Genomic DNA, 18,656 nt, shown 5'->3' on the forward strand with positions numbered 1-18,656 from the left:
ACAATGAGGTGTGTGTATTATCTTGAGTAAATGGGTCATGGTTTCTGGAAAGAGACTCTGGTTTTGAATTTTTTTAAATGTATTTTTCAGTGCTTTGAGCTTGAGTGCCATTTAGTCCCATGATGATGGAGAGAAGGCAAACATCTCTATGGCTGATATCTCGAAAATTCTGTAAGTCACAACAAAAGAATGAAGGTGGATAAATAGCACTACAGGCCAGGGGGAAAATATGTATTTTTGATTTTTGGTTTAACTGTCCCTTTAACTAAAATTATTATTGTAGGTAGCACAGCAGTAATGGGAATACTTTAAGGTATGATTTTATCTATAGTAATTCCTCCCACCAAAACTGAATAATTTTGTGAGTTATCAAGGAAAATGTAAAATTAAATGTTACAATTGTCCCCAGTCTCCCCTACTCATGCATCTGCCTATGTGAGCAGTGTAAACTCGCGGAGGAAGATTAATGACAGTGTTGCATATAATCTCCAGCTGCCCATATTTCCTAACCTTCCATAACACAGGGCTATATTATATAAATGCCACACGGAGAGCTTGGCATCCTGCTCTGCACCCCTCCTCACATGTGAACCCAGCCTGGTCACATTCATCCTCCTCCTCCTCCTCCTCCTCCTCACTGCAACCCGTTCAGCTCCACACTCGCCTTCTCTCCATCTCTCTGCCAGCCGCTGGACGCTGCACCGCCTCCTCCACCCGACTAGAAAACCAATAATTACTAAGATCTGCAATAATGTAAGTGTAATGCTTTTATTTATTATTATTTTTTTAAAATCATTTTCTTTGTGGGGTTCGGCGCTGCCGCACAGCGGTGCGTGCTGAACGCGTGAGCAGCAATGGATGCTTACAGTTGAACTGCCCGCTGCAGGAATCCATTTTCAATTTACACGAAGTTATAAAAGAATATATGTAAAACTGTTTGAAACTACATTGAAGCGGGTTTTAATGTGTGATGGCGACAGATTGGATAGCTCACAACCTGTCGGGTATTATTTTGAATTATTATTCATTTAATTACGTGTGAAATTTGAATTATTTCAGCTTCTGTTACAGTTAATAGAAAAACTCGGCAAAGTGCGGCTACTTTAGCTCATTAAGCTAAGTCGTAAAATATAATGTCGGGTTATTTTGTTACATTCCACCACTATAACGTCGACGTATGACTAAAATGTAACTGTATTTCCCGACGCGCACTTGACTTTGTAAATTTGTAGCATTTTCTTGTAATGTCGGACAGACAGGAAACACCTTTCCTGTGAACTCGCAGTGAACTTGAACTCTTCGCCTCTCGGAGTTCGCTGTGTTCACATTCACTTTCATTTTGGAGCATTTCACGCCGTTAAATCTGTGTCCTCTGTGTCTCAGCATCCCTAAAATGAAGGGCACCACTGGCAGGGTTCAGGCCCGGCCTCTTACATAACCTCAATTCCACTAAAATCCCACTAAGAGAGGAACAAAAGCAGCACATTACTTCAATAAACGCTTGAAATGTGCTGACAGGACACCAGGACCCAGTGCTATTAAGCATTGTCATGTCCTTTAATATGTAATTGATTTTAGGAGGCTAAAATGAGGACATTGTGTTGTTCAGTGCCCCCATTGTCTCCCGAAGTGAAGTGGTAGATAGCTGCTGGACAGCCCACTTTATAGAGACACGAGGTGTGTCCATAGAGGGACACAGCAGCCTCCCCCTGACCAGCAGTCTGACCTTCAGCTGCATGATATCTGTGCCTGTTGGCAGGCTGTGTGTGCCAGCAGGCTAAATATTACAGGACAACATGAGCCCACAGCTGGGCTTTGTTCTTTATGGAGACTGATAAGTGAGCTGAGGCCCTGCAGGGACCTCTGGCATCTCTGCTGGGATTCTAAACAAGTGGTTTCCTATAATATACCACTCAATCTACTGTTTTAATATAGCCAGACAGATACATCGGTTGGCGGATATTATTGGTTTATAAATTTTTTGGTAGACTTCTTTCTTAATTCAAGTTTTCATCTACAGTTAATTGTATAATGCTATTTTTATATCTAGAGCTGGTATACAGATATACTGGTCTGTTGCAGCTATATTGGTCAAACATTTTTGTAACTGAACATAATTTTTCTTTGATTGTTTGTTGTTTTCTTAACTCAAGTTTTCCTCTACAGTTAGTTGTATAATGATACATTAAGTCTAGAGCCAGACAGATATATTGGTCAGCTGATCTTGACCTATCATAGTTATATTGATCTATATTGATTGTCTGATATGCACAGATAAAAACCTTTCTTTTGGTAGACAGAACATAATGCATTTTTTTATAGGCAGCATTTGATGTATATTTGACCCCTCTTAATTCAAGTTTTCATCTACAGTTTATTGTATAATGGTATTTTTATTTCTAGAGCTGGACAGATATATCGGTCAGCTGATATTATCAGAATGATCTATTTCAGCTAGATTTGTCTAATCATGTTGCCTAATATATGCAGATATGAAAACTATTTTTACAAGGCAGATTATTTTTTATTATTAATATTTTTTTAGTTATAGGCAGTGTTTAATGTATATTTGACACTCTCTTAATTCAACTTTTCATCTACAGTTAATTGTATAACGATATATTAAGTCTCAAGCCGGACAGATATATTGATCAGCTAATATTATCAGTTGATATTGATCTATCACAGTTATATCAGTCTGTACTGATGCCTGATATGCACAGATATGAAAACATGTTTTTTGTAGACAGAACATGATGCAGATTCACTGTGAACCTGATTAAATTAACAATACTCAATAAAGCTGAGGCAATCAGTTGCTACTTTAATATTTTCAGCACATGCAACTTTCATTCACTCCTCTCATTGCAATAAGTCAATAAAACTGAACAATTTTTTGGTATAAAAACATTATTTCATGTTCAGTAAAGGTCACATTAATTAAAAATGATGGACACAAAAGAAAGAAAATTCCAGTGAATCTCAACATTTTTAAGTTAGTAGAACTTTTAAACTAATTTTAAGTTTTCAAAACTTATTACAATTAATTAAACTAATTAATTAATTTGAGCATTTAGTTTTATAGGCAGTATTTAATATATATTTGATCCTCCTTCTTAAATCAAGTTTTCATCCACAGTTAATTGTGGTGATATATTAAATCTAGAGCCAGACAGATATATTGGTCAGCCAATGTAATCAGTTGATATAGGCCTATCACAGCTATATTAGTCTGTATTGTTATTAATGTATATGTTGTCTGATATGTGCTGGTATTAAGAGCGGACCAATACTGGATTTCTGGGGCCGATATCAATATCAGGCCTAAAATAATTTGATATCAATAACTTTATAACTTTATTGGCCAAAATGGCATCAGGGAAGTGAAACAGTAAATGTTCATTGGTGTTTTGAATAATTATAAATATCTGTATATGTATATTTACTTATGCTGGAAAAATCTATTTAAAAAAAAATACAAATAGAGCAAAATTCTTGAGAATTGGGACAAAACTGTATTTTTAGGGGATATTCTTTACTTATGCTGGAAAATATATTTAAAGAAATCTAACTCTAAATTCTTTATTAAATGTTTATTTGCCCCAAACATCCACTACCTGTCGTGTTCTAATTATGTGTTTCCTCTCAGCACAGTTTTATTAAATAAGACTTGACAGTGTGTTCTGTCTCCAGAGGCTGGTGACATATAAAAGTTGGGAAAGCCCTGGTTTCAGTTGGACTCTGTGTCCCAGTTTTTGTCAACAGCACCTCCGCCATTTTGAATGCTAATTTGACCTTGATAGATGTAAAATCTGCCTGTTGCTTCTTGCATTGCTACCAGCTGAACACTGCTGTGTCTCAGCTCTGCAGAACACCATCACTCCATGTATTGCTTACTCTGTTCAGTTATTTTTTGTGTCTTGTTTGAATAATTTTTCATCTCCGGCCTCCTTTGAAGAATTGTAGGTCTACTTGACCTTTATAATGAAAGGCTTTCTTCCTGCTGATATTGAAACTTGTTGACAGAAAACCACATGATCCGCACTGTTGTCTAGGAGGAAGTTTAACTGAAGGACAAAATGAACTTGTGACACTCTGACCGAGCTAGAACACACAAACAGAAACCAAACTTTCTCTTGTTATGTGGGAGTACACCAGAAACATGTCGCTGTATGTTACTGATTATACATTTTGCAATAACTTTATTGATTTTTGTCACACAAATACAGTGTATTGTCCTGAGTATCATCAGTTGGTATATGCCACTGTAAACTGTGAATGAAAGAAAGATGGACAGAAAGAGGAAGGAAGGAGAATGGGAAAATAGTACAGAGTCATCAGATGGAGGAGGGGAACTGACAGACTTCTGTGTATGTTGTTGATATGGCCCTAACATAATATAACAATATTTCAGGGTATTCTGTGATTAGGGCTGCATTTAATGATTGTTTTCATAGTCCATTAAGTGGTTATTTTCTCGATTAAAGAGATAGTTCACCCAAAAATGAAAAGTCAGTCATTATCTACTCACCCTCATGCCAGTTGAGGGTTGGGTTTAGTTGCCAGTGTTTTGTGTGTGTATTGTGTGTTTAGAATGTGCTTTGCAATTACTGTATTTTGTTATGGTCATGACAGCCAAGCCTCTCTGATCAGTTTACTGTCAGGGAGGAGTAAGGAAAGCAGAAAATATTCACATTTAAGAAGCTGAAATCAGAGAATTTGGACTTTACTCAAATCGATCATCAAGATAGTTGGCATTCAATTTAATAATTAATTAATGGATCAATCATTGCAGCTCTATCTGTGATAATAATAACATTCTTAGTCTGCTCCTTTTGTTGCTGCAGTCTTCTTGCAGATTTTAAGGTCATCAAAAGTATCAATACTTTAATACTTTTTCAGTACCAGATAATTAAAAACAATACAGTACTAACATTCTATAGTTATGAAAATATCAAAGCCATAAAAAAGAACTGCAAGATGGCAAAGGTGGATTTGGACACACCTTGAATAAATTAAATCCACTGTGCCTCACGTTTTCCACTTGTGCTTTAGATCAGTGTAAAATAGGACCCTATATCTTGGTACAAGATGTTCTGTATCTATTCATGCAGTCTCTGCTTCATTATCATTGTTCCTTATGGGACTGGATAGCTGCTTTTCTGTCTCACCATCATGACTATAACTCCATGTTCTTCCTCCTTCCTGTAGTGCTATTTATCCATCTAGATAGTTTTAGTGTGAGTTTTGGATGTATCACCTGTAGAAATGTCTGCCTTCTTGCCAATATAATGGAACTAGGTGGCACACAGTTTTCTCAAAGCAGCAAAAAAATACATTTGAAAAACTCAACAGTGATGTTTCTTTCCAGAAATCACGACCCGCTAACTCAAGATAATCCACAGACCTTGTTGTGACCAGTTTCATGTAGGAACTATTTTCTTATTGCCAAACCACGCCCGCCAACCCGATCACTGCGCATCTACTCATGGACAAGAGGCTCATGCTTTTGACAGCGCCAGATGTAGAGATTAATGGTGTCCTCCTCAGCTGAGTTGTAACCAGTAAAAGTTACCAGAAGCTTATTTGCCTTTGTTTTTTCCCCCCAGCTCTGTATTTGGGACCAGTCTTTATTTGTTCATGGGAACAATCCACCCAGCTTTTATCTGAGAAAATAATCAATCTTATACTTTAAGAGAAGCATGGCTTTGACAAGACTTTTTAATATATCTAAATATATGTATATAATATGCCTGTCCTTTGTGATCTCAGGATGTTTACAATTTTACTGTTATGACACAATTTTTCCTGTGCTCAGAGTTGATACTCACTGTGTACCTGGAAAAAAAAACTCACATTTCTTTCCTCTGATGATTCAGATGCACTCTGTGTGCAGCGTTGGTGGAGAAAATACACTTAAGTATTCCACATATTGACACACAGACCTGAGACCTGTGTTAATACAACAGAACCCAGTGGACTAAATATAATTTGGACCTGGCCTGAGATGAAACAAAGAACTGAGAGCTCCTGTGAACTCATAATCTCTAAACTAGCATGAACTGTAATACTGAAGCTGCAGGGAAAATGTAAAATGATGTGACATAACTTGAAGTCTTCAGGGGGACACAAGTTTGACATTTCCTAACATGGCTTTAAGCCATACAGTGATTCTTGATCTCTCTATGTACAATAGATGCCACATGAGGACAGTAAGTATTTTATTATTGTGTGATCTGTCTGTCCCACATATAGCACCAGTCAAAAGTTTAGACAGCCTTCTCATGCAGTGTTTTTTCTTTTTTTTTAATAAGAAATGGGTCAGATTGTACCAATAGTGTAAAAAAAAGCTGCTGTCAAAGCAAAAGGTGGCGACTAGGGCTAAATGTTTTTGAAAAAATATCTAGTTGCAGGAATTTGTACCAAATGAAGATTTATTTATTTTTACATCTGTTGGACCTGATCAGACAGGACATCTCATTAAGTTTTTTGACCCATTTTGCCTCCTGTGATTTGAAAATTGCAGAAAGTTACATTGCAATAACATTTTAATTAATTTTGCAGCCATACAGGTGTTTTAAGGATGTAAAATATCAAAGAGCTTAACAGGAAGATCATGGGTTGACAGTAAAAAGCAGAAAGACTCACACTGCACACTCTCCTCTGCACTTGCAGTCATCTTTGATTGCAAGTGCAGTGGACAGTGTGCAAGAGTCTTTTATATTTTAGAACCTTAAAAAGCAAAAGTATATTTTGGCATTTTGTTTTCACATATTTTTCTTACTACATAGTTTATAATTCCATATTTCATAGTTTTGATATCTCCGGTATTAATCTATAATGTAGAAAAATAAAAATTAATAATGCGAAGATGTGTCCAAACGTTTGACTGGTGCTGTATTTTCATTTAGATTTAGTTTTGACACAATAACCAGGCTTGGATTACCTGCACCAAGATTACATAATCTGGATGCAAAAGACGTAACCAGATTAGATTATTTAAGAAACATGTAGATTATTAGTAGAATCACAATTGTAAAATAAAGAACGATATCCTACCATGCACAGTGCAAACAGCTGTCAATTCATATCATGGCCTCTAATGAAAAAATGCTTCACTGGGTGGACATTTCACAATTTTTTGTTTTTAAATTAATCAATTATTTGTGCACTGCACACAACAAAGGAAGACAGAGCTGGACAAACTAATAAACCTAATAACCCACATAATACACTTAGAGCTACAACAATTAATCTATTATTGATTGACTATTAAACTAATCTGCATCTATTTTGATAATCGATTAATCATTTTGAGTAATTTTTCAATATAAAAAAATCTCAATTCTCTGATTTCAGCTTCTTAAATGTGAATATTTTCTGGTTTATTCCTCTTGTGGACAAAACAAGACATTTTAGGACTTCATCTTGAGCTTTAGGGAACACTGATCAACATTTTTCACAATTTTCTATCATTTTATGGACCAAATAATGAACTGATTGATGGAAAAGATGGTTGACAACTTATAGAATCTGTTAGTAATTGCAGATTGCAGAAAATAATAATTACAGACTTGAATAATAGGTCAGGTATGTCTATGTCCTCCACATGTTTGGACCAAGACATTTGAGGACGTCATCTTTGACTTTGATTTGACTTTCAACATTTTTCACAATTTTCTGACATTTTATGAACCAAACAACTAATTGATTAATTGAGAAAATAATGGACCGATAAATTGATGATAAAAAATAATCATTAGTTAGTTGCAGCCCTAAAAACATTTTATGAGGCGGAACAATTTCACCAAATTTTACATTCAGGTAATCCAAAAGTAAAGGAAAGCAATCAAGTTACATTACTTTAATACTTGTATTATGTTACTGATTACATATTTTAATGGGTAATTAGTAACTGTATCAGAACACATTTTTATTATAACCCCCCCAACCCTGATGATAATGAACAGAAAGACGTTGACATGAGCCCTCAGTGCAGGTTACTGACACAGTAGAAACAGTTGTATCTCTCATGGCTTCATCAGGCCTCATGCAGCATCATAAAGAACATGATATCTCTGTGATAAGAGTCTGAATCAAGCAGCTGGTGTCAGAGGATGACAGCATCAGAAATGATAATCATACACAGCACAGATTCTGCTGCAGGATGGACGTGATAACAGCCATGATAACCTGCACAGAAACATCATGTATGTACAGATTAACATGATGCTCAGACAGCTGTGTGCTGATGTTGGGACAGTGATGATGCTGTCAGTGACAGTGGAGAAAATGATGGTCCTGATAAGACTTTAGTATTTAAAACGGACTCTGGACTGAAGTCAGTCGTCAGTAGTTTTCTGGGTTTGGTTCCTGCACTCGGATCCATCATGATGTCTCGCTTCTTGACACCCATCCGCTCGTCCTCCTGTAAGTGTTGTGACCTGGTCCTGGACCAGGACTGATTGTGTTGTGTTGTTGGTTGTGGACTTTATTTTGTCATTATTTACACTTGGACTGATTCCTCCTGAAAAGGATTATGTGTGCTGTGCAGAGTTACTAAAACGTAAAAAATAATGTAGAACTATCTTATATAATGTAAAAAACATCTTGTTATAACAATAAATATTTTACGTTACAATGTGAAAGTGATCTTTGGTTTGGCATGGCAACAATATGCTGCTGTAATTGACAATTTTGGTCATGATTAATTATTTTAATTAAGATTTCTTTTTCTTTTTTTTTTTAAGATGCTCTTTTTATTGGATTGTATTAAGGTCCATACAAACTTTGTAAGCATTCTCATAGGACTTACAATAAAAGCTGAATCGCTCCAAGCCTTCTATAATGTCCGGCAGTAACAGAAAGCTGTAATACTGAAATAAAATAATCACCATAAAAGTACAGAAATCTGATTTTCAAAAAATCAAATACAGCACAGAAAAACAAACTTACTAAGGAGACCCAGGGTGTTGGGTGTGCTTTCATTATACTCACTTTACAGGAATTTAAAAAACAATTAAATGCATTTAACAAGTGATGGTTGTACAGGTGTGATGTACTTGCTGCAACTTTCCTATGTTTTGAAAACTTGTCCTGCTGCAGTTTGATAGAAGAAGTGACTCTTTCCCTCCTGTATATGTCATCAATAATGTCTATCCAATAGCTAACTGTTAGTATTTCTGATTTTAGACGCTTTCTAGTAATGTCTGTCCTGCCAGCTGTACTTGTCCAACATCCAGGCAGGTCTCCAATTTAAAAGGAATGTCCACTTGAAGTACTTTTTGTAGACCTTTATGAACTTCCTGCCAGAAAGGGATTAATAACAAGCAGGACCAGAATATGTGATAATGAGTTGCCTCAGAGAAGCCACACTGTGTCCAGCAGTTAGAAAACTTGCTGCAGTAATGAAATTTTTCCAACAAAACTCTCTCCATGAAGATGAACATACATGCTCTTTGAATTAATATAATAATATATAAAACAATAATTAATATTTTAAGCAAATACTCTGTGATCCCAGCCTGTCCAGTGTAATGATTTCCTCTTTTTCTCTGTTTGACTGAATCTCTTTGGGTGTTGACCTGTTAGTCTTGTGAAACAAGACATCTGAAGACGTCACCATGAGCTCTGAGAACTTATAATGGACTTTTTTTTTAGTTTTTTAAAAGCATGACTCACCAGGACCTGTCCCCTGTGTGTCTCCCCCTGCAGCTGTGATCATGTCTTCAGTGCTGCAGAAGCTGATCAGCCCTCTGGCCAGCAGCCCTGCTGAGCCCCCCAGGAACAAGGTGACGGTGGTCGGGGTGGGACAGGTGGGCATGGCCTGCGCCATCAGCATCCTGCTGCGGGTAAGACATGACAGCAACATGGTCAGCACAGGCTTTCTGACAGGAGAGAAGAGGACAGACAGAATCAGATACAGCCATAAGTGTTAATCAGTGTATGTTTGATAGTTTTATGATGGTTTGAGTGAAATTCACCTCTGTTGTGTACAGCATTATATGACAGTCCAGAACACATCCTCACTTTGCCCCCTCCTCCTCCTCCTCCTCCTCGTCCTCCTAAAGTGTTGCCTGGCAGCTGCCCCATCCCTTCTCCCTCCTCCACCCCTCTCTTCCTCTCCTTACGGACAGCGAGGCCTCTGTGCTGACAAGTTAATGAAATCAAAGTTGTTGTGTTGTTGTGTGCACGCACACCCGCCAGCAAGGACACCCATCAGTTTTTTAGACATGCTCCAACAACAACAAAAAAAACAACAGCTGAAGGATGATAAACAGTGGTCGCTTGTTTATCAGTTAGTAAGATAGAAGAATATTTTTGCCCAACACTAATTATTATTCCTTCTCCTCCTGTGGACAGGACCTGTGTGATGAGCTGGCTCTGGTGGACGTGATGGAGGACCGTCTGAAGGGAGAGATGATGGACCTGCAGCACGGCAGTCTCTTCCTCAAGACCTCCAAGATTGTCGCAGACAAAGGTCAGGACCTGCTGCTCACACAGCTGTACTGTATGAGAGAAACATTTCCAGGCATGATTCATCAGATCTCATTTGACCTCCTCTCCTCCTCCTACAGACTACGCAGTGACAGCCAACTCTCGCCTGGTGGTGGTGACAGCTGGCGTTCGCCAGCAGGAAGGAGAGAGCCGCCTCAACCTGGTGCAGAGGAACGTCAATGTCTTCAAGTCCATCATCCCCCAGATCATCAAGTACAGCCCCAACTGCACGCTCATCGTGGTCTCCAACCCCGGTGAATAATACACACATCATCATCTCTGGGTTTGTTTGTGTGTGTGTGTGTGTGTGTGTGTGTGTTACATATCACTAACCTATGCTTGTTACACTCCCTCCACAGTGGACGTGCTGACCTATGTGACCTGGAAACTGAGCGGTCTGCCCAAACACCGCGTCATTGGCAGCGGCACCAACCTGGACTCCGCCCGCTTCCGCTACCTGATGGCCGAACGCCTGGGCATCCACGCCAGCTCCTTCAATGGCTGGGTGCTGGGAGAGCACGGAGACACCAGTGGTGGGTACAAACGCACAAGATCCACAATATATGTCAGATATGATGTCTGCAGGACATTGTAGTTAATTAAGACAGTTTTTCTCTGTATTAACTGTGTGTTTGTGTGCGTTTGGATTTCAGTGCCAGTGTGGAGTGGAGCCAACGTGGCAGGAGTCAACCTGCAGAAGCTGAACCCTGAGATCGGCACTGACTCTGATAAGGAGCAGTGGAAGGCAACACACAAGGCGGTGGTGGACAGGTATGTTTGTGTGAGTGAATATTGGAGAACTATGGTAGGACTGAGCTTCAGAAGACTCTGTTGAAATATCTCACCTGAAGCTATAATATCTGGCATGTCCATCTTTTCCACATTCATCACACAAACATTAAGGTGTCATATCTTCTGAGTACCTGCTAAACTTGCAGTTAAATATCCAGTAAACTGGACTAATCATATCACAAACATTTCTATAAAGAGCCACAGCACTGATGTCACACCTTGTTTAGCCTCTAGCAGCTGTGACTCAGCACAATCTGTCATTCAGGCTTGCACTCAGTGTTTTTTTCTATAAAAATGTGAAGTGGGATTCTGGGCTTACTATCCATGTTCTCAGATAGATGAGTATCTACTACAGCACTTGTAATGGGAATTTAAACCAACCTCTTCAGTTCCACATAGAGTGGACGCCCACGTCTGTGGCTGACTGATTACTGTCTTTCAGAGGCTGTAGCAGACTCAGCATGACCATTTTTCAAAGGGGTCCCTTGACATCTCACTTCAAGATGTCTTAATTAACGTCTCTATGCATGTGTTAAACACATGCAGTTTCGGGAAAGTGAGTTTATAAGTCATTTTATACAGTGAGGTCAGGACTAAAAATGTCTTATTGTGACCTCTAGGATAGTCACAGTCTCATGAAACTTCACAACCACAAACTAGAGACCTGGAACATTCAGAGGATGGATGGCTTTACTATGTATATTGACAATAAGGAGGTCTCTGAGCAATCCCCAGAGCAAAAGTGCAAAAATGCACAGCATGATTTTTTCTGTGGTGTTCCTCAAAGTCTTGGTCTGCCTTCTACCAAGAATAAAGTGCTGTACAGCACAGAGCAGCTTTCATTATTATTTTTGGACTGACATAGTTGTCATTTTCATGCCAAGCACCCACGTTGTGCAAATGTACTTGTGCCCATCTGTGCGCCCATGGGTGTGTTGATCTTAAAATAGGGCGTGTTCATGTATGTTGTTGGTTTTTGGCTGTCTTGAGGCAGCAGAAAGTGATTGATACACTGACCGACAAAAACCCGGTCTAAAATCAATTGCCAAAGGACACGTTATTCAGACAGTACAGTGTGCCTACGCAGGCGGGTTGCACATATGCTCTGCTTCTATGACATTGCAGTTAATCCACAGGTCATAAAAAGGAACATTCTGATTAATAGCGGATAGATGACAAGTTGGTGAAGCAGGGTGAAGCATTATGAGAGGCACTGTTAGCACTTACGCACAGCAGCTGTAACTTCACTGACTGTTTTAATCTGACAAGATTGGTGAGGAGCTTATTTTAATTCATGTTCTGTGTTCTTCTACTCATCCAGAAGGTCTCTCACACAAAGCTCATCTAGTAAAACTGAAGTTTACTCTGTCTACTCAGGTTCATAACTATAGTCTTCAGTTTTGCTGCAGTGACATTACTGCACATATGGAAATATTTAAAATGACTGAACATAGCTCCTCTCATTGTAAAATCATATTTTATTTTAGCTTGAGCATTCCAGGTATTTTCTTTAATGTGTGTTGTATTGATGTCTGAGTGTTTTCTTTAACAATTTACTGTAATAATTAAAGAGGTCGCTTTCAGTAATTAATGCGGAAATGTTTCCATGCATGCAGTATCACTACAGTCATGCTGCTGTGCCTCGTGCATAAATACACTTACAGTGTCTTAACCTTCTTTCACCCACCTGCACATACAACCCCTTTATGACGTACTTTGCATCCAGATTATGCACGGTTTAAGTAGCAACGTGGAGTTGGACACAACCTTAATACACTAGCATTATGCACTTTAGTCCTGGTAGATCTATAGATCATCTAGATAGTGTCCGTGTTGTCTTAATGTGGTATTTTGAAGGGATTTTTGACTGTTTTCAATTCTAAAGTGGTAAAAATGGTTACATTTTGCATCAAATCTGTAACCAAAAACTGCTGCAACAACTTACGAGACATGATAGAGTATCATGGGAATGGCCATCATATACTTCAACCATCATATTCTAAGTTCTTATATACAGTTTTAACTTTCAAAATGTGAATAGGTGTCTAAAGAAAGCACAATGTTTGTCGCAGATTTATGACTTGAAAACTTGACACAGTCCTGAGCTGCATCTCAAATAAATCTTCAGGTTCATCTTTCAGATGATGAATAACACTTCTATGTGACATATACTGTTAACCTGCCACCTACTGGCTTCTTCAGAACCTCCAACACATCGCATCACACCATCTTCTCTTTGGAAGACTGTTGGTTTTGAGGTTGTTTTTAAAGCCTCCAGCTGCTGAATTCTTGCTCCTTGCAGCTAAAATCTGCTGCCAAATGATATTAGCCAACACTCTGCTTACATCAGGGACTTGTGTTCATTGTCCGGAAAGTTGAGCTTACCCTGATCTGGCCTCTTGTCAGTTTACATACCTCTGAGAGGAGAGGAGACAGAGCTGCCATTTTCTTCTCTGTAATAGACCAAAGTACAAATCCTTTCTGTGCAAGTTAGTTGATCTAGAATGATCCATCTGTTCTTCACATAAAGCCAGTGTAGATGAGGGACACAGACAGAGATTTGGAGCTTCAGGTCTGTAGTTTTATCTCTCAGCACACTCACTGCCTCCTGTCATGGCTGTTTACTGAGATATGACCAGCAGATTTAAGACATTTCCAACATTAACTCTGGTAATAATAACTGCTACCACGTACATGAACGTTGAGTTTCCGTATCAGTATTTAACGTTGAGTGCCAGTAGCAGAGCTGTGAGTGCAGCTGTTATATGAGCCATCCGTGATTACAGTTTGAGTTCAAGTGTCCCAGTGGGATGTAACCTCCAACTCTGGCAGTGTTAATGTGAGCTTCACTCACTAACTGTCTGTCAGCTCTCACCTAATGTGCATTAAGTGCTGTGCATCAAACACAGACACTCACTAATGTCAGTCATTGTACACTGAGGACCATCAGCAGTCTGGGTCAGCTTAAATGGATCAGGCATAATATATTGACTTAATTGCCAAGTACCACAGACAGTAGAAATAGTGGATGCACTAAAGCCAATGAGGTCTGTTGTCTCAGGCACCTAATACCCCTCATATAGCTGTTTTTAAATGCTTACATAACATATCAATATATACTGTCACCCTTCATATAGCTTTCTTTAAATGCTTATATACTGTATCAGTATAAACTGTGTCTGGCACTTAACACCCCTCATACAGCTGTCTTTAAATGCTCAAATACTGTATCAGTTTATACTGTTGCTGGTATTAAACCCCCCTATAGATATAGATTTCTTTAAATGTTTATATACTGTATCAGTATATTCTAAACTTTTTTTGTCAGGGGCCCACTCTTTTAAAATAACAAACCATGTCAACCCAATTAAAAATAAAGTTAATTTGTGCTGAAATTAACATTTTGGACCATTTTACTGCCATTTCCACATCAGTTTATATTATCCAGTCATATTTTGGTTTTTAATACAGTAACTGTTACTGAAAGGAAAATCCAATATTCAAAAGATACACTGACCCTGCGTTAATAGGTCATCTCATTGTTTTTATTTGCTCTCATCAGTAAAACATTAGACACATTTTGAATGCTTTACAAAAGGTGGAGATATAAATCTTCAATTTGCAGAATTGAATTCACAGTCTTATTTATTTGGTGATCCAAAGAAAATCTACTATGACTGTTCTATCAATTAGTGTCACCTTTATGATCAGAAGAATGATCACAATGTCAAGTAGCAGCATCAAGCTGCAGAGGAGCCACTCCCTCTTATTAAATATTAACAAATCACACTGGTCACATCTGCTATTTATTGTACAGTCTGTGGTTTTGATGGGGTTATAGTAAGATCACCTTATATCATGCAAGTTGTTGCTAGAGCAATAAGTTTGCTTCTATATGTTTTAATATATAGTGTTTTTATACAAGCAATTTTCCTCTAAGATCAGGCTTGTGCAATAACATTTTACACACACACACACACACACACACACACACACACACACACATTTATATGTAGAATTGAACACATTGCTGCTTTGCGTTTCAGTGCCTACGAGGTGATCAAGCTGAAGGGTTACACCAACTGGGCCATCGGTCTGAGCGTGGCCGACCTGACTGAGAGCATCGTCAAGAACATGAGCCGTGTCCATCCCGTCTCCACCATGGTCAAGGTCTGACACACGCACGCAGGACATACACACAAGCATGGCCGTGTTCATCTACTACAGTGTCCTGGGGGAGGGAAATAAGCCATCAACCACACTTGACCCATTCAGTCAACCCCTTCCTCCTGTTTGCAGTAATTTGGTTTACAGTTTAACAGTGCATGGTATCTATTACCCATGATGCAACAGCTTGATACGGTTCCCCCTGGTTTTCAGTCTTTCTGCTAAGCTAGACTAATCACAACCTGACTCAAGCTCTGTACTTCACTCACAGACATAGATTGATATCCATCCTCTCATCTCACTGTCAGAGATAAATCAAATAAGTAATAAGTAGTAAATATTATGGATTTCCCAAAACAGTATGCTTACATTCTTTATCAGTATATACTCTCTCTGGCACTTAACACATCTCATATTGCTGTTTTTAAATGCTTGTATACTCTGTCATTTTATACTGTCTCTGGCACTTTACACACCTCATATAGTTGTCTTTAAATTGTTATAGTGGATTAGTTTAAACTGTCTGTGGCACTTAACACTCCTCGTACAGCTGTCTTTCAATGCATATATATTATGTTGAACTTTGTGTATTTCTTCAAGCTTCTTCCTCACCTAACTTCGTGTCTTTGTGTGTGTATTTGTGCAGGACATGTACGGTATCGGTGAGGAGGTCTTCCTGTCCCTGCCCTGTGTCCTGAACAGCACCGGTGTGAGCAGCGTGGTCAACATGACCCTGACGGACGCCGAGGTGTCCCAGCTGAGGAAGAGTGCCGACACGCTGTGGGGCATCCAGAAGGACCTGAAGGACATCTGAACACTCCGGCGCACATTAAACACAGCCATGACGCAGGGAGGCTTGTCGACACGCACACACTCCTTTTCTAACGTCCCTCTCTCTTAGACCGTATCGCTCTTATTTTGAAGGACAGTACCAGTGTTTTTTAAAAATTGTGCCAGTGAGAATTTCAGTTTTACATGTAATGTACGTCACCCGGCCTGATATGATTGTTTTTATTTGAGTGCTGCATTATGTTACCACCTGATACCTTTAATTCTAAAAAACACTGGTATGCTCCTTTAAAAAATAAGCTCATTTGCTCCCAACAGCTTGTAGGTTGCAGTTGCTGTGTTACTGTGTTTGTGTTAGGAGATGTAAGCTGACCCGTGTTAGTGTAATCTGTATGGATTCTTGTGTTTCAGCTGTTTGGACCAGGATCAAACACAACCCTCAAAAAAAAAGCCAAAAGTGTCAGTGTCCTCCTCCACCACTCACTCCACTGAGTCGTTCACTTAGTCCCTGCAGGGAGTCACTGAGAGAAAGACCCTAAACGCCTAGAGAGAGACCCCAAAACTCCTAAAGGACACTGTTCTCCTCTTGCCTTTGTCTAAAAGTGGTACTCTTCAGCAGACAGACGGCTGCACACTTAGGTCAACACGATGAAATTGTGACATTGTGAGTGTGAATGTGGGTTCTCTTCCCCTCCTGTTTCCTCGGTGTTAGTAAAGGGAGATGGAGCAGCAGGGGAGAGCGGAAACGTCCAGCTCCAGTTGTTTTTTTTAAACAACAGTTGTGACTGTCTGACCTTGTGTTGTAAACTGTTGGAAACAGCAACGTGTAACTTAAAATAAATTTGATTTGTGAAGGGTACAATGTGTCTGTGAGTCTTTTTCTAAATTTAAAGAAAAGTGTCATCTTTTATTAATGATGCATCCTGTGAGGAGATTAATCATTCAGAGTGTCTGTTTGCATCCAGGTATAGAATAATCACAGGGCAACCAGTCCCCTACTTTGGCTTTAACAGGACTTTGAGACAATCTTGGAGAATGGGGGAAACAAGAGGTCAGTGTTGACTTTATTTTCCTGTTTTTTTTATTTTATTTTTTTAAAATGTTATTTCAAACTGCAGTTTGGTTAGCTTTGGGCAACAAAACTACTTAGTTTTAGAGAAAGATCATGATTTGTCTGCCATGGCCATGTTGGCTATTTACACCCCAGGTGCAAATAGCATTGTTGGCTATGGACACCTGGGTGCTTGTCCTTGCCATTCTAGGCTGTATATAGGTGGAAAATAGAATTTTTAGCTATACATTTTTTATTTATATATAGATGGGTTAGGGTATATTTATATAGATATATATGGAGATATATTTTTCCCCAGTAGTAAGAATAACAATTCAGGTTGCAAGCAGCATTGAATGGTCCCTCACACTCACTGGGATGTGCGACCGCCCCATCGCTGGACTAGACAACAAGACTCTTAATTATCACGCTTTGGACACCACAGGAAGAAGCTTGATCCCACTTCCTGTTTCCACTAGGTGGCACTATAGAACAGCCACTAATTATGTGTTATGTTCCAGTGTATTAAATGTAGACAGCACTGAAAATTAGATAAATCAGATGATGATGTCACACGAGGCTTGCTTCCTGTTGCCAGTAGGTGGTGCAATGAGTATAACTCCTCTCCATGTGAAGGGGCTGATGGGATCGTTTATACTCAAATTACATTAACGTCCTGTTTTATGAGATCAAAATGTGATACCATGCCACACCCTTAAGCAATAACCTAATCTTGTAATAACTTTTGATCAAACTATTCTTGATGACACACCAATTTTGAAGTCAATCTGATCAGTTTTCTTGGAGGAGTTTGTTAAAATACAGCGTGTGAAAGTGTCAAAACTGATCACGAAATTCATAAATGGGAGACTTCCTGTTGGGTTTTGGCTGTGGCTCCAAGAAGCTTTTTTTGTGCGCATGGACATGAAACATGTCCTGCCTCATTCATTTACCTCAGTCTACATGAGTTACTACAGCATTCAAAGGACAGCAGGAGAAAAGAGAGAAATCAGTACAAGTAGAAAGGAGGACATTTGGTCTCACTGGTTTCAACAGAACATTAATTTGTAAACCTGCTACAGGTGATGTGGACATTGTGGACTACAGGAAATGATGGAACATGTCATTTTATACTGCCTGAGACAAACATGAGACACTTCAAACAACACTTCAAATAAACTAAATGTCATGAGACGTTAGAGTATGATGAAGTCTGTCTTGTGCAGACTGGACAAAAACTTTAAATAAACACATGAGTTCAGGATAGAGAACCAATAACATTTGGGAAAACTACAAAAGTAAAAGTACAAAAATGGTTATCCTCCATTTGTCTCCTCTAACACTGACACTTATAAACATT

The 18,656-nt window shown here is 38.8% G+C and overlaps 1 protein-coding gene across 1 annotated transcript; it reads left to right on the plus strand.

The window, feature by feature from the left end:
• Positions 1 to 596: 596 nt before the first annotated feature.
• On the plus strand, positions 597 to 17,107 carry ldhba (lactate dehydrogenase Ba). The gene is made up of 8 exons (XM_084711406.1): positions 597 to 753; positions 9,715 to 9,851; positions 10,363 to 10,480; positions 10,578 to 10,751; positions 10,857 to 11,030; positions 11,151 to 11,268; positions 15,336 to 15,459; positions 16,103 to 17,107. The coding sequence occupies exons 2-8, from the start codon at positions 9,723 to 9,725 to the stop codon at positions 16,268 to 16,270; spliced, it is 1,005 nt and encodes a 334-aa protein (XP_084567532.1). The 5' UTR covers positions 597 to 753; positions 9,715 to 9,722; the 3' UTR covers positions 16,271 to 17,107.
• Positions 17,108 to 18,656: the final 1,549 nt, after the last annotated feature.

This window comes from Lutjanus erythropterus, chromosome 22 (genome assembly GCF_056507025.1).
Source record: "Lutjanus erythropterus isolate fLutEry1 chromosome 22, fLutEry1.hap2, whole genome shotgun sequence".
In the NCBI taxonomy this organism is placed as follows: Eukaryota; Metazoa; Chordata; class Actinopteri; order Lutjaniformes; family Lutjanidae; genus Lutjanus; species Lutjanus erythropterus.

What these genes read in the sequence shown, in the direction of transcription:
- ldhba (XM_084711406.1), top strand. Translation starts at nt 9,723, where the DNA reads ATGTCTTCAGTGCTGCAGAAGCTGATCAGCCCTCTGGCCAGCAGCCCT. An exon ending in AGAGCACGGAGACACCAGTG is followed by an intron (nt 11,031 to 11,150) that starts GTGGGTACAAAC and finishes TTTGGATTTCAG; the next exon opens with TGCCAGTGTGGAGTGGAGCC. An exon ending in CACAAGGCGGTGGTGGACAG is followed by an intron (nt 11,269 to 15,335) that starts GTATGTTTGTGT and finishes TTTGCGTTTCAG; the next exon opens with TGCCTACGAGGTGATCAAGC.